At 38.8% G+C, this 26,844-nt stretch overlaps 1 protein-coding gene across 5 annotated transcripts in view; it reads left to right on the forward strand.

The window, feature by feature from the left end:
• gria3b (glutamate receptor, ionotropic, AMPA 3b) overlaps window positions 1-26,844 on the forward strand; it is a 122,477-nt gene that overhangs the window by 25,395 nt on the left and 70,238 nt on the right. For all 5 annotated transcript variants that reach the window (XR_007138234.1, XM_047802042.1, XM_047802043.1 and 2 more), the window contains exon 3: window positions 13,811-14,050. Coding sequence is in view for 4 of the 5 variants with exons in the window: in XM_047802042.1 (XP_047657998.1) it covers window positions 13,811-14,050 (240 nt within the window). In the remaining variant the exon portion in view is untranslated. The remainder of the gene's footprint in view (window positions 1-13,810; window positions 14,051-26,844) is intronic.

A 26,844-nucleotide genomic window follows, 5' to 3' on the forward strand; every position in this document is an offset into this window, starting at 1 on the left:
AAAAAATACAAAATAAAAAGGAATAGCCAGACAGTCTAGCTTGACGCCTTCGGTATGTCTGATTTGTGCTGCTTGAATTTTGGATGTTTAATATAAAAATATAACATCCAGTAAATAAAATAACAAGAGGGATCTACTGGAAATGTTCTGCTTATGTAAGAATCTGGGGCTTTTTGCAGCTTAATGGCTTGTCTTTGTGCCCTGGCACTGACTTCTGAGCTTCAGACTGAAATGATATTTCTCTAAAGTCTGTATAAAAACCTAATGTTCCAAATAGATTTAAACATTTATGGTTTAGGCGCAGACATGCTTGCACCTTTTTATTGCATGTGGTAGCCACAAGTGGATTAAGCAGAAAGCATCCCTTGGGGACCTTTTGTCTCCTTTACTTACATGACCAAGGTTTTTCTTTACTCACATGATCTACTCCTATTTTACCCCACAGTTTTCTCTCTCTCTCTCTCTCTCTCTCTCTCTCTCTCTCTCTCTCTCTCTCTCTCTCTCTCTCTCTCTCTCTCTCTCTTATTGCTCCCCCCCACCCTCTCTCTGTCTTTGCTGATACCCTCTCTCTACTGTACCTTTGCCCACTGGTATCGTTCCACTGCCTGGCTATTGCAAGTTCATCCCAACTCAATCTGCTTGGGTTTTGTGGGTATAACTTTCCGTATGACTTCATTATGACAAAATCTGTCTTGCTCATTGGATTTCTTATGATTTTTTAATGAGCTCAAGTTGCCACAGCAGACCTAACAGGCTCTATGTTGAGTAATCTGCATTGAGGCATTTACACACATGCAGCTTTGGCAGATGATCATGCATGGCAGTGGCCAAATAAGACAGTTACAGCCCCCCTTGGCTCTGACCAGAGGCCTACCAACAATCATCTAGCTTCACAACTGTCACAGATTCATTTGTGGTTTTGGCTCCATGGACCATTCCCAGAAGTAGTATCTCCAGTCCAACAGCAGTATGAGACCTAAGAAATGCCAAGCTGCCTTCAGATATACAGGCATCGTGATGAAGAGCTGGCATGCCTGAGTCTGTGATAAAGTAGGCTAGCACTCCCCCACTCTCCTCCCACGTTATATATTCTCAGTGAGGGCTCCTGGAAGATGAAATAGGAAAGTGGATTTCTTGTGCTTTTAAAAAAGAGAGAGAGAGTGCATGTGAGAATGTGTGTGTGTGAGAAAGAGAAGCTGTGAGGAGGAGTGTGTTCTTTAAAAAAAAAAAACTGGCTTCAGGGTTAGAGCACCCACACTCCACCACCCATACCCTATTTGGTTGTTGTGAGCAGAAAATCTCAGAAACAGCCCATATTTCACACCTATAATCAAATAATGCACTTTGTTTTTCTGATCAGATTTATCTTTCTCTATCAGTTATGAATTATAGTATATAATTTGATCGGAGCTGCGTGAATGCCTCTATGTACCATCAGCTATCTTAAAATATCATCCGAAGAGCGTATCAGAATCTGGACGTATCGTTACTATAGAATACGCATATTACTCATGGAAATGCAATCTTTTCAAAAGGTAATAAAGATGTCGCAATATAACCTTCCTTCAACACAGACAGTAGCAATTCACAGAAAGCTCACAAGCTTTTCATTTAGGCCAGCTGAAACCCATCCACTCACAAATAGGTTAGCTGAGGTGCTGTGGAGGAGGGTGCAATGGATGGGTACGTGGGTGCGGTGAGCGATCCGGCTCTCCGAATGCAGAATGAGTGAGGGAGGGTGAGAGCTTGAGAGAGCGGGGGAAGACTGAGTGGTGTTATTTCTGAGCTCGCCATTGTTTCATTCTACATAGTGCTGAACCCAGCCGAAAAATACACCACCCACGGCTCGTAGCTCACCCTTTAAAAATGGCTTCGCTCAGACTGCGGCTTGGCTACTCAGAGGAGAATAGTCTATTTGAAAATGCCCTCCTTAAATATTCCCTTAAGGTCTTGCTCTGCTAAGGCTCTCTGCTCTCTTCAGCTCATGCTCTGGGGAGTCTGTTGTGATATACAGAAGTTTGCATGCTGGAGTGAAGCCTGCTGCTTTCTGTGCATGCCAGATTGGGGATGTTGCCAAGACATACATGTGCATGTCCAAGTTATCAAGGCCTACTTATGACTGAGTGCTGCCTCCAGATTAGTCACTACAGCATACTTAATGAAAAACGATATCTCTCTTAAGCATATTTCTATGCAGCATGTACTGCCTACGACACTGCAGTCAATATCCAATAATTAAATACAACCCGGGTGAGTATGTAAAAATGACATACTTATAGAATTCTGTCATCCTTCATCACAAGGGCTGTATACAGAAGTGGTGAATAAATTCTAACAGTTATGCAAGAAAATTTGCATCTATTTCTACTACATCTGTGTATCTGCTTAAGTCCATTTTCTCTGCTCCCTGTTCAGATTGTGCAAATCGTCTGGATGTAGTTCCAGAGTAGAAGCCGACAGCGTCTAGACCACCTTTTTTCACCGCACAAAGAAAAATACGTAATCTATTAAATGCAGGAAATAAAGAAGGAAATAACTTTCAATTTTTATGAACGCAACGAATAAAGAAAAATAATTATTAAATAATATCTAGTAGTCTGCCGTAGCCTGTATGAATTCTGTTACCTTATCCCCTTTAACCAAGTACATTTTTCACCACATATAATTGTCGCATTTACTTTCTATCTGTATACTAACTATGAAAATGCAATGCTGTCACTTTCACTATTCTTAGCAGGTTTGAGACACCACTCTTGAAAACTTTGAGAATTAACTTATCTTATCATACCTAAGCAAAGAAGTACCTTTATGCCAAGAGTTTACTCTAAGGTGCTTACCGGGTTACACGAGGTCTACGCAGTGCTCTATTGTTGGGGTCGTGAAGGACAACATTTGATTGAGGATCACGCTTTTTTAATGAGAAATGTTTCACTTAATGTGATAAACATGGGCTTATGTCTTGCCATTTTCTAATGACTGCCACCTCTAACTTGTTTAGGTTGCTTTTTATTCAGCTTTAGGAACATGCTCAAGCTCTGCACTGCTGATTGGGGATTAGGTGCTCATAGGAGACTTTGTCAACAGCTGTCTGGAAATCCAATTACAGAATTTCATAAGCCGTACATGTATCAAAGCCTTTCATAAACCTCAGCGGGGAAAAGAGGTACGGATGTCCTTCAGCTGTGTTCTTCTGCTGAGTGTACGAAGGAATGTCAGAGGTATTCGCATGCTCATACTGCCTCAACTGGTTGAAGGGCTTCACCCCAAGAGCCTGCCATGAATTCAGGATTAAACCTAAGGCCATCTTTATTCAGGACACAAAAAGGTTTTGACATTGTTTGTGTCTCAGATACTAGCATTTCCTTTCTCATTTCCATTAAAATTGTATTTGTCATGCACAACCATATATACAATGTGCTGAAATGTCAGTTAAGCCAGCTGCAGTCACCAAGAACACTTTGTTTTTGTCATACTAAGTAACAAATCTGGTAGCTAGACACTTTTGTAGCCAAAAATTCTCCATGTATTAGATAATCTGCTCCACCCACTAGCTACTTCTCCACTATCGCTCATGATCTAACAACATGGGAGGACTAATACATGCCTCCTCAGAGACACAGGATGCCACCCACTGTATCTCACAATACATTAACTAACAGACATCTGCGATTGGTTAGCGTTAGTGTGATGGGAAAAGATGAATGCTATGCTTTCCAATGCAGCATTCCTAATTATGCGCTCTTTTTCTCTCAGCCATGGACAGATGAAAAAGAAATACTATTTAATATTTAGGATTTAGGATTTGTCTAGGATCTTTACAAGCCTGTGACTTTTTTCTTTCAGTCTTCCATTTTTACAAACCTGCTTCAATAGTATTAAATATTGTAAGTGAAACTAGTTTAAGGGGTACAGCTGTGTAAGAGACCTGTTAGCATCTAATTAGTCGAAATCTTTACAGATGACAGTTTGTGCTTAAAAATAAATAAATCAATAAATAAAAACAAATTATAATCTTGGATGGTCTGACTGATAAGCTAGACTATTGACTCATACTGCAGCTAGACTGTAATCAAAAACAAGCAGCTAAAAGGTGATGTTAGCTAGGTCCTGCTAGCACAGAAAAATTGAAGGTCACAGAACACTTTGGGTTCTGTTGACTTCCATTTGTACGCATCCGAATGCTGGAAACCACAAATGCCAAGACTTTTTACATTTCACTGCTTCATTGCTGGTGAACTGACCTGCGAATTCATATCACATGTGACCAATAGAAGATCTACATGGCACTGCGTGAACTCTAAGGCTAAGCTGGAGGAAGAGCTGATTATAGAATTGTCGGCACCATCTTGTTTTATACAACACACGAATCTAAAATCAACACCCAAAAAGAAGCTCCATGGTTTGCGGTGTATCTTTTGGAGCTTGTGCTAGTATTTACTTTAGAGCCACCAACACATTAGTTAAATCTCTAATGCTAAGGAAGTGAATATTATATATTCCATGTTCATTAAGTTAGCTGGCTAGCTTCTTGATAACAATGATGGAATTAATTAATTCATTAAAAGTCATTCATTCATTCATTCATTCATTTTCTACCGCTTAGCCGAACTTCTCGGGTCACGGGGAGCAAGGCAGGATACACCCTCGACGGATTGCCAACCCATCACAGGGCACACACACACTCTCATACTACGGACAATTTTCCAGAGATGCCAATCAACCTACCATGCATGTCTTTGGACCCGGGGAGGAAACCGGAGTAGCCAGAGGAAACCCCCGAGGCCCGGGAGAACATGCAAACTCCACACACACAAGGCGGAGGTGGGAGTCGAACCCACAACCCTGGAGGTGTGAGGCAAACGTGCTAACCTCTAAGCCACCATGCCCCCTCAGCACTGCTCATGTATTAATGTATTAATGTAAAATAGCAACTCCAGTTAAAACACTGCAGTACATACAGTACAGTACACACCATAAAGCAACTCGAAATATACTTTGCACTGCAATATCCGAGCATCGGTTGCCCAGCCTCTTGAGTATTAAACTTTCCACCAACACATTATCATTTAAATCGTCCTCTGTTCGAGTACAGCACTTTCTTCCTTCTCTGGCAGGGTGAAGACAGCAGTTAATTGCTTGCCTTTCCTTTTTTTGTCACAGTGTAGAAACTGCGACACTACCTGTCCTGTTCTGTATCAATTAACTCCGAGCACATTTGCCTACTGTACTGTACCAACCTGAAAGCAGTTTTATCTTCCATTTCTCTCTAAAAAAAAAGTTTTATTCTGCAGAGGCATAAGGATTTAAAATTTATCACCGGTGCGGTTACTCAGACCGTGACTCGAGGTAGTAATTGTTTCAGTAATCATGGCAACCATCTATCAGATAAACTTCTTTTAAATAGAAATGCCTCTGTGCTTTTCTTTCTCCGTTATCTGTCCCTTTTTAAGTTTGTTACGGTGGTCTATTTAGTGAAAGTCAGCATATTTACACTCTGCAGTGAAATTAGTAGCTCTGAGTACATAAAAGATTTGCCTTAATGCCCAGCTCAGTCTGCATCTAAAATTATTATTGCAGTTATTCTTGGTGTTGTTTGTGTTGGTTTCAACAGCAAGCTGCACAATTGTTATTGTTATTGCAGGTGTTACTCTTTTTAAATTGGCATCTCATTATTTTCTGGTTAGCATAGTGCTGCCCAGTTCAATCCTAATCTAAGGTTAATGTCTGTGTAGAGTTTCACATGTTCTCCCCTTCTGGAGTCTCACGTTTCTTCTCATCTCTCAAATATACGTCTGGATTCGTGACTTTAAATTGACGCTAAGTGTAAAAATAGTTTTTGAATGTGTGTGTACATAGTACCCAGAAATGCACTGGAATCCCATCCAGGGTGTATACTCTCCTTGCACCCAGTCTTCCTGAGTTATGGGTTCACACCCATTCTGAACCCTTACCTGAAGATCAGTGATTTCTATGAGTTAAAGTCACTATGTTTAGTTTAGACAAAACAATAAGGCACATGTCATATCATACCCATGTTTCGTACCTTCCCCTTGTTCAAATGCTAGAAGAAAGTTCAGACTTTACCTTAGTCACCAATTGCCTAATTGCTTAGGATCTTCATCAAGCTTTTCATCCTCTTGGAATGCAAAGCACACATGACATAACTTACAGCACAACACAAATCATAGCCAGAGGACAAACCTTTGAACTGCTAAACTGTGCTTTAGCCAGACACTTCATAGCTAGGAAACAGGCAGGATTAGCCTTGCATTCTGATAAGAACTGAAAGTTATGCTTGGTGCTGTTTACTGCCTGTAGTCCACATGATCATGTCAGTAGTAAAAGCATTATGAGTTCTGGCAGTAGTCACCTTTTAGTATTTATAAGTGCCGATGTAATGTGGCGTTTGCCGTTGCAGTTTGTCCATGGTCCTACAAAGTGTTTCCACAGTTTATCATTTCAGCTCCTGTTGTTCACCCACACACACTCCAGCAAACACAATGTGCTTATTTTAGCTCCGTAAACTACCCCAGACATAGGCTATAGATTGAGAGGGCATGCTGCCAGTGCAGACAGGTACAGCATGTCTCTAAGAAGATTGAGTGAGAGGCTGTGCAAAATCTGACAGCTGGTTCATTGGTTCACTGACTGTTTTGAGTGCCGGCGTCATGGAGGTGGCATGTCCTTCTGGCAGAGGCTAGGATGGGGGTCAGAGAGAAGATCTCCACAAGACCTGTGAGATATGTGTGTGTGTCTCTGCTTGGGAATTTATCTGTGGAATGCTGGACTTGTGTAGTGAGTCTGAGAGTCAGACATGAATTTTAGCCCAGCAAGATGGAACTCAATAAATTCCTCAGAGCTCCTCCATTACACAAAGATTTCGAAAAGAGACTAGTGGATTAGTAATGGGCAATGCTTTAAAAGCTTGGACTGTACTGAGCAAGTCATGTATTTGGCATATGGTTCAAAGACAAAAAGGATTTGCAATGTAATACAGCAAAACATCAGTTTTCCACTCTTCTTCCCAATTTGGTCACCTGCCAATTCCCACTATCATATGACAGCTACCATCCGGCCTGTGTGAAGGCTAACACATGCTTCCTCTCAGATACATGAAGCCAACCAACCCTTCAGTCGAACATTACTGAATGAAAGCAATAAAACTCTCTCATTCATTCATTCATTCATTCATTCATTCATTCATTCATTCATTCATTCATTCATTCATTCATTCATTCATTCATTCATTCATTCATTACCGCTTATCCAAACTTCTCGGGTCATGGGGAGCCTGTGCCTATCCCAGGCGTCATCGGGCATCGAGGCAGGATACACCCTGGATGGAGTGCCAACCCACCGCAGGGCACACACACTCTCATTCACTCACGCAATCACACACTATGGACAATTTTCCAGAGATGCCGATCAACCTACCATGCATGTCTTTGGACCGGGGGAGGAAACCGGAGTACCCGGAGGAAACCCCCGAGGCACGGGGAGAACATGCAAACTCCGCACACACAAGGCGGAGGCGGGAATCGAACCCCGACCCTGGAGGTGTGAGGCAAACGTGCTACCCACTAAGCCACCGTACCCCCTGCTCTCATTTTATTATTATTATTATTATTATTATTATTATTATTATTATTATTATTATTATTATTATTATTATTATTATTATTATTATTATTATTATTATTATTATTTTGACCAATACAGGACATGTGTATCCACCCAGAGCAACTCAGTTCAATCCACTGTGTAAAAGAAAATAGATAATCAGGCACAGCTAACTATTTTTGACATGTTCTTAGACCATGACGGATGACTTTCAAAGGGTTATATCCACTGCATTGAATGGGGACTTGTTAGATTTGTTGCTGAAATTTGGAGTCGTTGTGTAAAACATGTAAAAAAATTACATTTTTTTTTTTTTGCATCTTTATATAGTCATAGTCCTTTCTTTCTTCCTCTACAGAAGCACCTATAACATTGTTTCAGTGCTCCAGAAGACACTATATATATATATATATATATATATATATATATATATATATATATATATATATATATATATATATATATATATATATAATTATTAGTGAAGGTATTCAAGAGCAACAGGACATATGAGATAAAGTGAGAGACATGGAGAAGGAGGGCAAGGAAGGAAGATAAGAGACAGGGAAAGCCAAGTAATCAGGCCTGACATTTCCAGCTGTGTGCCCCCTTTGTGGCGGCCCATGTATGATTGTGAGGCGAGTGACACCTGCAGTGTATGGACCTGTGATTACATTCTATCAGGCTGAAAGTCTGTCTATGAGACATGGCTACATCTAATGGCTTATTATTTCAACACCATTTGGTTATGCCTTTACTCTAGTTAGTACGAAGTGAAAGCATAACAAAAGGAAACAAAAGTATCGGATCCACTCATTATTCTTCTTTCTGAAGGATAGAAAGATTTCTGGACAGATGTTTGTTCAGTAACATCAGTAATAGTTATAATTGATTCACACATGATAAGCAATCACTATAGCAAGAAACAGGGATGGATGAATCTGTACAGTACAAATAAGGGCATGTGGAAATGCAAATTGTGCATGATGATTAGTAGGTCCCATAACCATAGCATGTACTGTATGTAGGCTAAACCTACTCTTACATAAAACCCATGGAAGAATCACTTCTCTGCAAGTCCATTACAACATCTTTGACTTTTTCTTCTTCTGCATAAAATACTTGGCTTCAGTTTAGTTTTGGCAAGAGATGATATACTGTATAAGGGCTTCCTGGAGCATCTTTATACTGAAGAACTCAAAAATCCTTTTTGTTCCCACAGGAGATATAATTACCCAGAGTTCTTTCAACTGGACATTTCAAAGATGCTAAAATAGTGTTATTTCTTCACTCGCTTAAAATTCCATACTCCGTTCAAAATTACTGACATAACAGAATTGGAAAGGACTAAAATCCCAGAGATACTCTGGTAATAATTACCCTACTCCACCTCCACATGTTAAACACCTCCACAGCTAGTCCAGTCCAAAAGATATTTTGAGAGCGAGCTTTCCATCTCATATTGTGCCTCATTTATCAGTCTTTAAAGAAAGTTGTCTGGAAGCCAATCCAAAAGCAAGAACAATTCCGGCAGTTTGTCAGAAGAAAAAAAAGAAACTCTTCATACTCACATGCCTGTGTTGTGTTGAAGAGTGTATTACCAGGCACGTAACAGCTGCTTTGCATTTGGTGACAACTAAAAAAACTCCATTAAAGGCACATTTCTTATAGCGTAAATGACAAGCAAAAGGCAAAAAAATAAGCTGCTTCCTGAATTATATACTACAAATTGTGCACTTACATTCTCAACGGTATCCACTAATGTCTAATGTATAACATTTAGAATTTAGATATTTGCTGTCTCCTAGTTGATGTCAACTGACATCAAAAGCATGTAATGTGATAACTCTGGCTTTAGTAGATCATGGTGAAATTTTCTAATGTTGAACATAAGTACACAATGTGAGCAAATTTAAAAGACAGTTATAAGATATCTTGTCCACTGGAGTGTCGTCAGTCATCCTGAAAATGTTTTTCTCATCCAGAGTCAGCGTTTGGTAGCTCCGACGCTTTGTGTCCAACATTCCACATATTACAAGCGAACCGACATTCCACACTTTTTCAGTTAAATAATTGCATTATCCAGGTACTTGAGGTGCACTTACTGTATCTCGTTGAAATTTTCACGCACTGCTCACACTGTTTATATGATGAAATGGTGTAAACAGTGTATAAGCATGTGATTTTGGACACACCTATAGACCTTCTCAGAGGTAGAAGTCATTCTGATGTACATACTATATTTAACAGTTGAGCAGGACCTAAGAAGACAAATTACAGAAAAGTGTTGAGGTTAAAACCTTCCGAACCTTCTTTGGAGCCTGTGTTTATCTCAGGCGTCATCGGGCATCGAGGCAGGATACACCCTGGACGGAGTCCCAACCCATCACAGGGCACACACACACTCTCATTCACTCATGCAATCACAGACTACAGACAATTTTCCAGAGATGCCAATCAACCTACCATGCATGTCTTTGGACCGGGGGAGGAAACCGGAGTACCCGGAGGAAACCCCCGAGGCACGGGGAGAACATGCAAGGCGGGAATCGAACCCCCAACCCTGGAGGTGTGAGGCAAACGTACTAGCCACTAAGCCACCGTGCCCCCCAGGTTAAAAGTTTCCAAAGTAAAATGTCGATATACTGCTTCCAGGTGATTGTAGACACCAAGCACATACACAGAGAAACAATTCTGTTTAATTATGTTTTTTTTTTTTATTCATAGCAAAGTGTCTCTGTATGTCTCAGGCAGAAATCCCTCGTGTCCTTGATGCCATGTTGGAAAAGCAGGAAGTGAATGTGGCATGTGTGACAGGAAGCGAATGGTCCACAGCACAGTGGGGAGTCTACAACCCGTCCTCCTTTTATGCAGCAGCAAGCATTCTTAATTAAATGTCCCATCTTATTTGTCTTAATTATTTCATGGATTTATGTTGGCTTGCTTACTGCTTACTTATTTTGTTCTAATTAATGACATTAATATGAAACAACTTGGTATAATAGAGGCTTCATTAGATATGTGTACTCCTTTTAACAAAACAAAACAAAAAAAGATATTTTAACCTGACAGCATAATCTTTATCTGGATATATACATACTTTAATTCATCACAGTTTATATGACATGAACCTGAACAAAGAGATGCGGAATGCAAAAATGTGTAAATTTACACATACAGTATTCAAGAGCAGGATACTTTTTTTTTCCTGAATAGCAATTTTCTGGTGTAAATGGACCTACAAAAGATTTGCGAATAAATCTGTTCATATCCTGTTTGATAAATGAGACCCAGTAACCATATTTATCACAATGGGCCTCATTCATCAATCGTTTAGTGAAGTTGTGTGTAAATGTTTTTACTAAAGTTGATTCATGATCCACTGAAGTTTTGCAAACAGCTCATTTTCTTCATCCTCGCATGTGTATGTTGATCATCAGCATAACATTTAAAGTGTATTACAGACACACCTCATTTGCATTTAGTGACACCTGGAAAGACAAAATGAATGATCGGGATAAAGCCTGAAAGAAGAGTTTGTATTTTTTAAACACTTTTATCAAAGCATCCCACTTATCTGCACAGTGACCTCCAGGGCTGGAATGAGTGCCTGAGTCCTTGGGGTTTGCGTTTCCTTCCTGTGCTTTAGGGGTTTCCTCCTGGTACTCCAGTTTCCTCCTCAGTCCAAAGACATGTGTGATAAGCTGATTGTCATTTTTAAACTGTCTGTAGTGTGTGAGTGTGATTGTGTAATTGCATCCTAACATGGATTGGAAATCCACACCTTGTGCCCTGAGACCCCGGAGTCCTTGTGAAAGGATGGATCGATAAATACATGTATGTGTGGATGGATGGGTGGATGGATGGGTGGTTGGATGGATAGACAACATGTCTGTCTTTTATAAGGCTGCATTTCTTTTTGTTAAAGCTATATGAAATTTAAATGATTAGTGGGTTTGTATTTTCTAGCTTCCTTTAGATTTTTTCTGTTCTTTAATGAACGCTCTTTATAACAGCGTCTTATGTAGGATTTAAATGTTGGGTTGTTTTTTTTAATGTGTATTCTAATATAAAAGTACACTAAGCCATGCAAATTTTATAAATTCAAGTCAGTCACTTGTACGTTTACATTATTGCTTATAATTAAATGAATACCAAATTACTCATGTAAACACCTGTAAGAATTCTTTATGCATAAATCTGTGAATATCTATATGGATGATTGTCATTAAAACCTGAAAGAGAGATCGGCTAAAAGGAAATATGACATGCAGTTTACTCTTAAAGTTAAACAATCCTCAGATTATACAGTGTGAATAACTGTGACAAGATAACAGCTCTAGTTAATACAGAATAAACACACATTATGAAAATATGACTTCTTATGTGACATTTATATCAATCTCGTCTAATTGTACAGACGAATGACAATAAGTGAAAAGGAATTGTTTGGCATGTCAACGATTACAGTAAACGTCCATGTCTAGTCCTTTTCCTGGACTGCTGTAGTCTGGCTATCAAGTAGTATTCCCAGATATCATCTGAACTGCGAGGCATTGGGAAAAAAAAAAACAAAGAAGAGCAAAACCCTCAAGAGCATGTAAGTTTAAGGGAGTGTCCAGATGGTAAGAAGGCAGGCGAAGTAGAAAAAAAGGGTTTTCAATCAGAACAGCAAGGCAGCAGGCAAGCTGAGACATATTTATCAAAGTAGCATGCACTTGTTCAAAGGCTAGTCTAATAAGTCCAGAACAGCTGAAGGGAAGGAGTCAGTCGACAATCCTCCTCATGGGAGAGAGGCTATGCCAGTGCTGGCCCCAATTATGAGTAAACTGAGGTAAAAGCACTGAGGCAATGTCAGAAACGCCTCAAGGAGTGAGCCGCTGCACAGACACGCAGGCACACGCGCACAAACACACACACACATTCACCCGCTGCTCTCAGCCTGTCACTAATGTAGGACTGTTAGCACACACACAAAGCCAAGTGATATATCAGCATGTGTGTGTACACCTCACACTAGGGATGCAGCAGTCTGTCAGAGACAAAGCTTCAAAGGTGGAAGGTGTAGTGGACCTGAGCAAGTCATCATCAACACAGCAGAGCTGGCAGTATGGTCTCAAAATTGTACATTCATCAAGATTCACATGAAATAATGAAGGTTGCAGGGTTAAGGTCAGAGTGTGTGTCTTGCTCGTCACTTGGTTTTCGCATTAAGTTTCATTCCCTTGTTACCAGCACACTGGCGCTCCATTTCCCCTGCAAAAAAGAAATCAACTTATCGCATATATATGCAATCAGTATAAAGAAAGTAATTCTTTTACGGTCACGTGTTTGATATAAACTTCTTCAAGACCTTTTTTTTTCAGTGTGAGATGTTTTTATTTCTGTTGAGTAATCTTACACAGAATTTTACTGGGTTGCTTATGCAGCATTTACTTTGAAGAAACGTTTGTCTAAAAAAATGAAATCTATCAAAAGACATAAAAAAAACCAACACTACTTATTCTGAAAGCTACATGTGGTAAAAACATGCAGTAACTCATCAAAATTTATATATCAAGATTCACATAAGCTAATGGAGTCTAACATTGCTACACTGATGGTTGGAAAGCAATACCCAGTGACAGACCAGACACGTACAGCTCAAAACCAGTTTATTATTATTTCTGAAGTTTTAAACAAATTGCTAAACTGCTTTGGGGTAAAGAAATCTAGTGAACCAAAGTAGTCAATAAACCATTAAAAACTGGAGTGTCAAATTGGATACCATTTCACAGAGATGTGCATAATTGCATTCATTTGCTTCAAGTGTTTTGGGAGGATTAGAAACAGTTGATCAGCCAATCATCCAATTTTTGCTATGGGGCAAAAGCCTACTTATGAGCATTTAGTGCCAGAATTAGTTCCTCCCTCATAATGTATGGACTGTACAGTACAGATGCAGATTAATTCACTTTTTTTTAAATAACAATGGCATTTCATTCCTGTGCTCACTTATATTTTATTGTGAGTCTTTCATGATTGCTCAAAGAACACATTTCTTCTTGTTTTGTCCTTGTTTTTTATAACTAACTAACTAACTAACTAACTAACTAACTCTCTCTCTCTCTCTCTCTCTCTCTCTCTCTCTCTCTCTCTCTCTCTCTCTCTCTCTCTCTCTCTCTCTATCTCCCTCCCTCCCTGATTGCAGTCTGCTCTCAGTTCTCCAGAGGAGTCTATGCCATCTTTGGCTTTTATGACAAGAAGTCCATGAACACGCTGACCTCCTTCTGTGGTGCCCTCCACACTTCCTTCATCACGCCCAGTTATCCGATCGATTCCGACGTCCAGTTTGTCATCCAGATGCGTCCGCCCCTAAAGGGGGCCGTCCTTAGTCTCCTGACCTATTATAGATGGGAGAAGTTTGTGTACCTCTACGATACAGACAGAGGTAAGAGTTTCCTCTTAACTTCTCAAAGATCTGTAAAAAATAAAGCAACCACGATACAGCAAGTAATAACATGTTTACCTTTTCTGTCACAAACAATACTATGGTTGGAAGACCAGCTTCACCTAATTGTGGCTGATTACGTAATAATGATATAAACCAACACCTAATTTTTATTCAATTCTAATATCAACAAACCCTTTTTTAGTAAATCCATTGATGTCGCATGATGGTTATATATCCTGTGGGCTCCAACTGGGCCATAAGCTTGAAGTTTTGACACCGATGCAGTCTAACATTGCTAAAGTGACGGTTGGAAAGCAATACCCAGTGACAGACCAGACACGTTTATTATTATTTTTTCAACATAACCTCCTTCACATGTTTCCAGTAGCTGCCAATAACACTTGCACCACAGTAAGCAGAAACTTTAAACTTGTACTTGCTACAACACTATTTCACTTAGCTTCAATTCAATATTTCTAGGATTTCATGCATGAACGGCTCTTTTGAGCTCATGCCATATCACCTCAAACTCTGACTCGCTCATTAGAAGTTCCTCTTTTTAACAATTCCACCGAGTCTTGTTGCATCATTCAACTTATAATATTCTTCAGATAACACTGAAGACATTCTCCTGTGAAAATTCTTAAAACATTTTTTTTATATTTATTGTTTCTTCTGTGATGAGCTGTCCTGGCAGCAAAGCAGATCTAAGATGTCCAAACCATCCACTGTGTCCTTTGAAATGTGTCAGATTGGGGCAGAGTTCAAAAGAAAGTATATCTCTTAAGAAAAACAGACTGTGTTAGTACCTAGACTTTGTGTGCCTTTTTATAGCACAGTGCCTGACTCCAATTAGCCTTCCGACAAGTTGTTAGCCTGTACATTTTAATCCTAGACTGAGAATGTATAAACGGGGTATCCGGGTTTGAAAAGAACGCGTGCTGTCATCAGTTCAGACAGGATGTCTCTGGATATGAGTAATGCAGAATTTCATGTGATTCTAAAGGGTTCACAAAGTTTTCCTTACAAGTTATTTTGTGGGATGAGTAAGGAGGCGTAATGAGTAAGTCTAGATCAAATCTGGGTAGAAGAAGGAAACCATATTATATTTAAATGTAGTTAGAAACTTAACCTCAATATATGAATTATACCATACATACTGTACATATAGTGGCACTTATCCATTCATTCATTCATTCATTCATTCATTCAGAAATGTTCAGTAAAGGCTTTATCCAGGTCAGGGTTGTGATAGAGCTGAGACTTATTCCAGAAATACCTGAGTAAACAGGATACCAGTCTATTACCAGTCAACTTGTACACACAAATTCACACATTTATTCATAAATAGAAGCATTTAAGCAATGCCAATCTCAGAGTCTGCATTTTTTTGTCCATTGGAAGAAAATCAGAGAACCTGGAGGAAACCCACATGACCTTGGAGAGAACATGCAAAACTCCACACAAGCTCAATACTGAACTTGTTACTCTGAAACTATGAAGTGGCAATATGACACACTGTGCTACTGTGCTGCCACACAGCAGAATCTTATCATTCGGATTATAGCTAGGACTTACACACCATGTCCAACATATCCATATTGCTATAAAAAAAAAATAACAGCATTAAGTTATGTAGTGTATATCACTGAAAACAACACTGAGCATTGCAAGAGTGCTAACATATGAACATCATTTGGATCATTAAGCATCCATAACATGACTAAACCATAGTTGTCTATAGTAATGTACAGTATATCTAAAATCACATATACATATGTGCTAATGTGTCCATATGTGGGATGTTTGATTATAATGGCTTTTCACACGAGAGGCAACAAAATGCATATACTGTAACCTTTTTTTTTTTTAACAAAAATTAAATACAGGTAAAGCATCACGTGGAGAATCAAGGGGAATCAAATGGAATTGGTTAAAGTGTTGGAGTACTGATCTGATTAGAAGGTTGTGAGTTTAAATCCCAGGACCACAAAACTGACACTGCTGGGCCCTTGAGCAATGCCCTCTACGTTCAGTTGCTCCGTTCTGTAAATGAGATAAATGTAAGACACTCTGTATAAGGGTGTCTGTAAAAAATGTCATAAATGTAAATGAGCGCCAGGCTATATAGCAAGCTGGTTTCCATACATCCATTTTGTGTACCACTTATCTTACACATGGTCACAGGGAGCCTGAAGCTTATGCCAGAAGTTGGGGCACAATGCAGGGGACATTACATTACATTGCACCATCACAGACTACAGACAATTTACAGATGCCAATCAGCCTACAACAGTTTTCTCTAGACTGGGGGTGGAAACTAGAGTACCCAGAGGTAGCACAGGGTCCGCATAAAGTCCACACACATGGCATAGACAGAAATTGAAACCCCATCCCTTGAGGTGAAAGGGAAACATGTGTACATGAATATATCTCCCATCGGCTATTGCTTTCAGCTTAGCTAGCAAACCAAGCTGACAGGAGTAAAAATGTTTATAATGTATACAAGGTTTGACTAGTGGCCTTAAGTACCTCTCACACTACATTACATTTATGGCTTTCGGCAGACACACTTATCCAGAACTACATACATTTTATACAACTGAGCATTTGAGGGTCATGCTCATGGGCCCAGAACTGACAGCTTGGTGGACATAGGATTTGAACTCACAACCTTCCTACAGTATTGGTAGTCCAACACCTTCACCATTAGGCTAACACACCCTACACTACATGACTGTAAATACACTATACTGTATGGCCAAAAGTAAGTAGACACCTGTCCAATCGATTCCTTTGGATTCAAACTTATTACAATTCTTACGATAGCTTGAACCAGTTACCCACACAGTCTACTTTAAGTGCTTTCTGACCAACAATATCATGCACAGATAAAAATAAATCACACAGTACTTTAACTGATGGTGCTATTCCAGTCTTTTTCTATGCGAAGCCAAGACTGCCGGCAGAACAAACCTTCTATACATTTCGGACAGTCTCATCGCTCGCATTGCAGTATCGTATGTCCATTTAATTTTCTGTCAAAAGTGTAGAGAATATTTCCTGTGATACTCCATCAGCTTTCTAAGTCCTTATGCTGAGAGCACAGCATTTCTCTCGAGACAGCATAAGCAAAATGTCAGTATTATTGCAAGTAATCGAGTCAGGTTTTCATTATATTAAATAATGAAAAAGTAGATTTCAGCTCACTGATTTCAAAGATGATGGTTGCTCCTAGTGACCTACAAAATGCGTCTTCATCACATCATTTATTTAAACAGCTATTTTACCAGCTGTGGAATGTTTTTTTTTTTTTAATAAATATTTACTTTTTGTTCATTTTCTTTACTGTGCACACCAGTCACATTTTGTAACCAACCCATCAAGTAATGAATATTAATGAACATTGTGCGTCTGCTTATGAATATTCATAACTAGTCGGCAATCACAGTTAAAACAAACAGGAAGCTGTCCTCAATAATTCGTTAAATATACACAAACATGTATGAATGCATAACTGAGGTCTTGTTGAAATTTGCAATAGCCAGTCCCAATTTTGCAATCACAAAAATGAACACAAATTCAAGCAAAGATATTCATTTACTACAGATTTTTTTTTTTGAAAATGTAGGCTAAGATGTAACATTATCACAACATGCATTCAGCCAAAGCCCTCTTCATTCACATGCATTGAACATGAGCACAGTTATTCTAGAAAATAATTACATAAGTGTCTACACTGGTAGTAGTTTAAAGGAAGATGTTCATGCTTTCAATTTCATCCATTCAAGTAGTTTTCCTAAAAAATGTGACAAAATCGAGCGTTGGCTGCCACAAGGATCCCAAAAAGGTGCCATCCTGGAGAGACTGAAATAAATATAGAATAATGATTCAATATGTTGCTTCCATACTTTTCAATTCAATTCAATTTGATTTAGAGCCTTTAACAATCAATAAAATGAGGTAAGAGGACTCATTCACTTCTAAATGACAGTGAGGTTATAAATCATTACTCTTCATTACTCTTCAATGCTATAAGGTCAAACAGTACTGAGTGTGTTAAAAGAATGTTTCAGTGTGTGTATATAGAGGTTAGGGAATTTGGGAATAAGTCTATTTTGATGACAGCAGCAGTTATTAGATAGAAACCTCTGGCCTTTATTGTATTGATTTTAGTTTAAGTAAATCGAACTAGAGGAAATCCAACATATCAATACCTAATTCAATACTTTACACGACTACCTGTGTGTAATAGAGAAGGAAACAGGTTCCTTACATCTTTCATTAACATTCAGGAGAGCAAAACTCTCTCTAATGCCTTCTGTCTGGAAGGACCTGCCAATAGGGCATGATGTTTGTTTTTCTCATCATTCAGAGGTCTTGAACTCATCCAAACCCTCGGGAGACCCAGCCAGCAATTCTCTCGTCTCTCTGGTCACCAAAGTGAGACGTTCGGACAAGTCAGTGCTCATAACATCTGTGCTGTCTTTCTGTCTCAACATAGCAGCCTGTGTAGCTTAACCTTGGCACGCTGTTTAACCAGTCGCTCACCCATGAAGAAAAGCACCATCATTCTTCCTACGAATTAAGCAATTCATTAAAATCAAGTGCTTTGGGTTGAAAAACATGGCCTTTGTTGTCCCTCATAGATAGTGAGTTTAAATGATTTGCGCACATGTAGCAGGTTTCATAACCGTTTTGGAACTCACTAGCACAACTGTTCACAGTTGCTTTTCACATTAGCAATAAAGCACGCTGGCACATCCGTACCATTTGGCTCAGATGTGTCTGAGAATTATAAACGACAGGATTAAAATACATCCAGTCCAAGCTTACTACAAGTGATTTGCAATTAGTCTTTAACCCCTGAAACTCCCAGGATTTGTCAGTGAGCCTGGATTTAACGTTCCTCACTCCTGTAACCATATACCATTCCTTTGACTTTTATTGAAGTTCCTGAATAATTCATAGCAGTTACTCAGTATCACAGATGGAACCCAAACATCAGCATGAAATGCACAATTTACGCCTCAGCAATGTAACATGCAGCTCATTTGCTACATGGCGAGATGCCAACGCAACATCTTTTCTTCTCCTTCTAGCCATCTTTGACAATAATGTGGGATGCGATCCCATCATGCTTAAAAGTCATCACTCCCTTGTGGTGATCTTTGGGCAATTTCTTTAACCTTTAAACAATTGTACCACCTCTCGCATGCTCTTTTATGCAGTTTTGCTTCAGTAATTAAGGAAACCCACCTTTTTGGCTGTGTCATATCTATCCCTAGAGTGAGCAACCAAATAAATATGTTTTTGTCTGTGTGAGAAAAAGCAGAATACAGTATAAAGACTATCTATTTGAAATGGCATGTTATCTGTTATAGAAGCATGTTATCTGTTATAGAATTTCCAAAGTACCAATCTTTAGGCACACAAATGGTGCAAAAAATGCAAAACCAGAAGCAGAACAAAGACACGAGGACTGAAGGTTAAACAGATTTAATTTAAGACCTTGAAGGTAATGAGGATAGAAATGTGTGAGGAAGGGTTTTCAACTCTGGTCAACAGTATGAGAGGCAGATACTTCGTCTAAAGACCAAATGGAAGGCAATGCTGGCAGGCAGGGTGAGACATGGACCTGGAGACCCATGGGGGAAAACAAGAGTACACAGAGAGCAGGCACAAAGGACTGAATGTAATCATGAGAACAACCTAAGCACAGATACTGCACTGGCAGCTGGAGTGATCCAGTAATGAGTGGCTGTAGTGTAAACTGGGGTGCAAAGAGGTGCAAAGTGGAGCAACATGCCCAGATACCACACATCTGCAAACATGAGGAATGGGACATAAAAGAAAAAGACAAACAATAACCAGCAGGAAGCACAGGAACCTTGGCTGGGCCTTCACATTAGCACAGTATGCCTGACATTTAAAGGTGGAAAATATTTTTTTTTATTATTTAGGTTAATTAAGCAACAAAGCAGACATTTAAACCCTTCTGCAAGTGATTGCATATATGATCACAACATATTTACACTTTTGATAAGTAAAAAGAAAATAAAAATATTATACTGCAGATTCATGATATGGCATAATATCAAAGTAAATCCATTTCAGTTCCAGGTTCTGATATGGATTTGTGATACAGGGTTCTAGACAAAAATTCAAGGATGATACACAAGGTACTGTTTTTGCATAATGTTGTTAAGTATTTGGAAATTTATCACGCAGCGCTACATAAGTGTGGTGTGTAAGCGATGTGACCACCTTCATGTGTCGCGTAGGAAGTGCCGTGTCGGATTTGACATTGCTTTGCCTTGAGTTTGTTAAGATAAGGTTTGGTAGCAGTGGTGAATGCAGCAATGCTGCTGAGAAAAATCTGTCAGGACATGAGGGAAGGGTACAGATGACTCATGCAGCTTGAACTGCAAAACTTAAAAACACCTTCAAGCATCACTTTGATATGATTACTGCATATCTCTTCTTTTTTTTTTTTCTCCAGCACTCTATCTTGCAACAACAGATGGAAATACTGTTGTGAATGTTTGTGCAGGAATGTCACAGCTCACTGTCATCAGAAATAACACATTTGCATCGTAAGAATTTTTAAGGATTTTTTCATTTTTTGCAAGGAGAATTTTTTTTAAAATCTGGACATTTATTGTAATTTAGAAAATAGTTTAGTAAGTCAAAGTGACCTCAGACTGAATGATACATGGACACTGTATAGACCATCAATCATTTTATTTTTCTTACACAAAGTGTTCTCTACAATTCACCTCTGTAGTGCCAGCTCAAGATAAATCATTTCATATGCTAGGTGTGAATTCCACCATTGGACTGTTGGCCATAGAAATTCTCATAAACACTTTAGACTTAGTGTATCATCTCAATGGGCATTTACTGGTGCAATTTCACACGTGCTTAGCCAAGTAGGGGTCTCTGGTTGGTGTATACTTGAATAGCACACTTTCTACTGAAACATCAGCATCATGCTATATAATTTAGCATGACAGATTTGTCTACTGCATTAATAAATGTTTCAGCAGAGACTTTGATGGAATAAACCTAATGATCTTCTATATATCTGAATATATCTCTGTCAACCATCAGTGAAAAGAAAGTGAGCAAAACTAAGGTTTCTTTAAAAAAGCAAGAGTGATATGAACTGTTTCTTATATCCAGAACTCACTCACTCACTCACTCATTTTCTACCGCTTATCCGAACTTCTCGGGTCATGGGGAGCCTGTGACCCTGGACGGAGTGCCAACCCATCACATGGCACACACACACACTCATTCACTCACGCAATAACACACCACAGACAATTTTCCAGAGATGCCAATCAATCTACCATGCATGTCTTTGGACCGGGGGAGGAAACCGGAATACCTGGAGGAAACCCCCGAGGAATGGGGAAAACATGCAAACTCCGCACACACAAGGTGGAGGCGGGAATCGAACCCCGACTCTGGAGGTGTGAGGCAAACGTGCTAACCACTAAGCCACCGTGCCCCCCCTATATCCAGAACTCATATTCTTAAATAAGTAACACAGAAGATAATAATCATATAGTCACACTGATGTTTATTTTCGTTGAAAATAACAGGAAGTCAGAATGGCATGTTGAAGCATGTGACTGTTTTCCACAACAGCCAATAGCTTTGAAAAGATGCCACAAACAATGATAAAACATGACAGTAGGTTAGCAAACTAGTCATCTCTAGACAACAAGAAACATTTTAAAAATTTTACTCTTAACCAAGGAAAGCTAGACAAAATAAAAGTGTGCAGAAACACACCCAGACAAAAACACAACAAAGAACCATGTTTGCTGTAACAAACTGATACTATAGAGCTAGTCTTGAACACAACATTAGCACAGGCTGACTCATCGAAAAACAACAACATTGTAATCGTTTTTTTGTGACAAAGGATAAAACAAAAACAGGAAAGTCTCCAAAACAATGTTTAGATTTATTTCTTGATGTGCACTTGCTTTGGTGTCTAAAACACTAAGAGATGAACTAAGAGCATCGAAACCCCAATTTTGACTTCAGCAACATTTAAGCACCACCAAATAAAAAGAAAAAAATACACTCGCTGTATGAAAAGGCTTTTATATCATGAAATTCCCCAAAGGTTTGTCATATACACAAAGAATGCTTTAAGCATCTATTTACAATGAAATTCTTGTGCATCAGATGTAAACTCCTACACAGACACAGCGCACAAATGATAACTCTCACGTAGTACAAAAAAATAACAAACTAAAGCATTGAACACAGACAAAAGACAGTTTAAAGAAAGATTATTATTATATGTGCCCTACAAAAATGAATATAAAAGTAACCTGTAAACAATGTATGCAGCCATATAGTGACATTGTGGGAGATCTTGCACATACTAGTGGTGTTTTATTTGCAAACATGGAGGATGTGATAGCCTAGTGGTTACGGTGTTGGACTACTGATTGGAAGGTCATGAGTTTGAATCCCAGGTCCACAAAACTGCCACTGCTGGGCCGCCGTGAAAGGCCTTACACCTCAGTTGCATAAATTGAAATTAAATTAAATTAAGCCACTCTGGATAAGCGTGTCTGCTAAAAGCCAGACATGTAAATGAACAAATCAGTGTTTTTGAGTAAATCTTTTAAGTAAACAAATTGTTCTTGTTCACATGTACTGGCTAATATTTCTCGTCCACGTATATCTGCCTGTTTGGAAGCTTTTCCCTGACTTCAGTAGAGAGCAGGCTGTGAAGGATATTATTGTCTGGATGTATTGAATAAATAGGTCCCTTACTTCGAGTCTGAACGAGAGACCTACTGATTCAGAACAAACTGGTTAATGTAATTTTTGAACAAACTGAATTAAAAAAATAAAAAGAACTAGATGAATGAACGAGGATCTGCTGACTCACTGGTTTTATTCGTTTAGTTCGGTGAAAGACGAGAAAAAGGGCGTAACAGCACATCTGATACATGTGTTGTGTTTGTTTATAGCATAATCCACTATATATGAATGTGTAAAAATGACGGATTTTTTTTGTAATCATATTAGCTTAGAAAACTAATCCATAATTCTGTGCTTCATTTTTTTCTAATTACATACACTTATTTGTGAGCACGCTCTCAAAACTAGCCTGTACTGACTGAAATGTCTCTTATAACTAAACTCTCCAGACCTTCTCCTTGTTGACTGGACATGCGGATTTTAATAAATCGTCCGTCTGAATCTTTCTGATGATTGGAATGAAAAGATTCAAATCACTGGGATGAAACAAAATGACACATAGACTACTCTAAATTCTTAATGTGTTCTAGCACAAAATATAATAAACATTATACAGTATGTGGGAGATATTACACAACATAATCACAGTCTGTTATCAGTACTTTCCATGAAAGTGCTATATGAAGATAAATGTATTTATTTCTGCATTTATAATATAGTTGAGATGTGGATGTGGGTAAATTACCTACCATGCAGCATAGTGACAGTCTGACACATTCATATATAAAATGTATAATGTATAAAAACAGACACATTGTGTGACAGAATGTTGATATTAGTCATAAAAACAAATTGTATATAAATGATTTTTTCTTTCCTATGAATTTAGGTATTGAATAAAAATTGTACATGCAAGTTTGCCCTTTTGACTATTGCCGTTTTACAGACTCTTTGTTCTTCTGCATACAGCTCAGAAGCCAATAATTCTACATTTCTGTATATTCTGAAATATTCTGAAGGGCTTTCAGAACATCAGGAGCTCAGGTGGAAAAGAGAGGTCATTAATGTTGTGAAGAACCTAGTGTTCAGTTGGCTCAGAGCTCCGCTGTGCCCTCTCTTTCGGCTCACGAGGGCTCTCTGAGATAATGTGTGGCTCATTAGATTAGACAAAGGTGGGAGACTTTACCATCACTGCTTGTAATTTAGTGCTGCGTTGGCTGGGTATCATGTAGAGCCCTCACTCAAAGGTCACCTCTGTCATCATAGCCTTTTTTTAAAAACTCTTGAAAGAAATGCATTTATTACCATATCATATGCACAGGATTACATTTTAATAACATTTAGGCATTGTGATGTGGAATGTGTTTTGATGACAGGGTTGTAGAGTGTGTAAGCAATGACAATTATAACGACAACAGTGTGATGTATTAATGCAATAGGGCAAAGGCTGTAGCTTGGTCTAGCCACAGTACAGGAGCCTTCTCATAAAGAATAAAGCATAAGAAAAGCATGAAGTTACAGGAAAATAATCCCCCAGTGGTGCAATATTGACTATCGCAATGATGAAGTGGATTATTCCCTGTCACAATATATTTTATTTCTCTTATACCATAGCAGTTTGCCAATTATTGCAATTTTTAATTTACTACTGAACGGCAGGTGTTCATTTTTAACCATTTATATTTAACATTTAATATTATGGAACATCCACATGACTAGTAAGTTCCTGTTGTCACATATATTAACGCAGCTATAATAACACCCAAGAGCCATGTCATAAATCTTAAAACAACTTCTCCTCACTGAAAACCTTATCAGTGATAATTATTTGATTAATTAAATATCAGCACATATTTTTTTCTTTCTTTCATATCAACACAGATTGTGTGGGATGTCTGCTATAGACGTCCTTGAGAATGAGCAGCTACTAAAGAAGTGTTAGATATTTACAGTATATAAAACAGCCAGACTTTCAGAGACATTCTCTCATAGAAAATGAATCCACCTCATCAGATTTAAGAACAGCACTGTGGTATAAAAGTTCATAATATACCCTTTACTAGCACCACTGGATGCCCATCCAGTAATTTTCCCCCAATAGATAATTCCTATTAAATCCAGAGCTGTGGCTTTGGGAGAGGATTAAAGGCAGTTATTGATGCACTTCACCTGACATCTTGTCACTCGGGAAAGTCAAACTGGCACCTGTTTCAAAGTGATGAGTCTGTCATGGGACTGGGACTAACGTAACTGGATCATGCCTCTGAAGGCTTACGACAGTTTGAAGTCTATAAAGTAGCACTATCACTTTAGATAAAGCGAGTTGTTAAATGTCACTGTCTCATTGGCTGGTATTAGCTACTGTATGAATCCCTGTGTACCTGTGCGGGAGAGGTACACTTTTAAAAAAGCAGCTTATTCATTATAAAGTATCACTTACTTTTTTTTTTTTTTTAAATCTGCTAGTTGAAAGAATTTCTAGCACATCTTGCTTCTAAAAGCTTATACTGTACATTACCATACAGTAGATGTATATTTATAGTTCAGGTAGGGAGAACCACTAGTCCTCTGCCCTGAAGACTATTGTAAAGCACTGACATGGGAGAATTCTTCCATAAATATGAAATATGAGAATTTTTCAATTGTTTTTTTTATTTAGATTAAATGAATCATTGAGTTCTCGTCTGAGCTCCTAGAGTCAGGCTTTTGAATATTCCAGCATTTTAGAAACTTCTAATATCCTGAAGAGACCTCAATATTCAAGCTGGTTGAAAGTTTGAAAACAGCATGGTTTACCTTTGAAACTAAATTAAAAACGATTTCTCATTAAGATCCCACTAGCCATTTGCATTAATTTGGTCTCTTGCAATGTTCTGAAATAAATTACACCACTGCAGTCCTTACTGATGAACCAGGTGTGATGTTTCCTGTCAGCTGATTCCTAAGGAGAAATGTTTTAGACATATTCTGCTTTTACTCACAAAACACAGTTTATAACTGTTTTCACTTATAAATATCTTTATGCTTTTCTACATAAAGCCAATGCAATGCAAATTGTAAATAATTAAATACATCAGAATTTTAACAATGTAGGTAAACTGCATTATTAAGATATTTTAATAAGCAAAGACATCCTTTTTTGAAGTGCGCTCCGATCCTGACTGTACTTGTCTCACTAATAGATAAAATCTCTCTCTGATCGATTGCCACCTCTGAACTGTGTGGGTGCGTGCGTGTGTGTGTGTGTGTGTGTGTGTGTGTGTGTGTGTGTGTGTGTGTGTGTGTGTGTGTGTGTGTGTGTGTGTGTGTGTGTGTGTGTGTGTGTGTGGAGATTGCATGTTTTCCCTGTGCTTCCAAGGACTTGGTTTTCTCCCCCAGTCTAAAGTCGTGTGTTTTGGCTGACTGGCATCTCTAAATTGTCTCTGGTGGGTGATTGTGTGTGATCGTGCCCTGCAGTGGGTTTGCACACTGCCCAGGGTGCCCCCTTTCTTGTGCCCTGAGTCTCTGAAGATAGACACCATTCTCCCTCTGACCCTGTGTAGGATAACCTGTACTGTATACAAGATGGACGATAAAACTTAATACATTATTTTTCATAGTTGTTACAGTTCTTTGCTCTAAAGAAGGAGACCTCCTGTCCTTAGCTCAGTTTGTGCTTCGTGGGTCAGTGTAGCAGTTCAGCAAATTGTTACCTACAACCCAAAATACACAGCATGTTTGAGTCACTTCCTGCATGTGGGTTGATTCTAGGTGCAATTGCTTTCTCACTGCAAACGAGTCTTGCTATATTCGACTGGAAGCAGACCAGGATCACTTAGATACTCTTGGACTGGTTGTTTTGGTCCACAACCAATTGTGATCTCTGTGTAATTACCTACAGAAATGAGGACACACACCAGTGCACAGTGTGAATCAAATGGGCTAAATGCAAAAGCGCCCTAAAACTGTAAGTGCAAAGAAGCTCAAACATATGATGCTCTAGTTGCTTGACCTTAAAACCAGTTGTGATCTAGTTCCTAAAAATATTCGCTGCTTCTGTGGACCAGCACCAGCTA

The sequence above is a fragment of the Tachysurus fulvidraco genome, chromosome 17, assembly GCF_022655615.1.
Source record: "Tachysurus fulvidraco isolate hzauxx_2018 chromosome 17, HZAU_PFXX_2.0, whole genome shotgun sequence".
NCBI classification, from domain to species: Eukaryota; Metazoa; Chordata; class Actinopteri; order Siluriformes; family Bagridae; genus Tachysurus; species Tachysurus fulvidraco.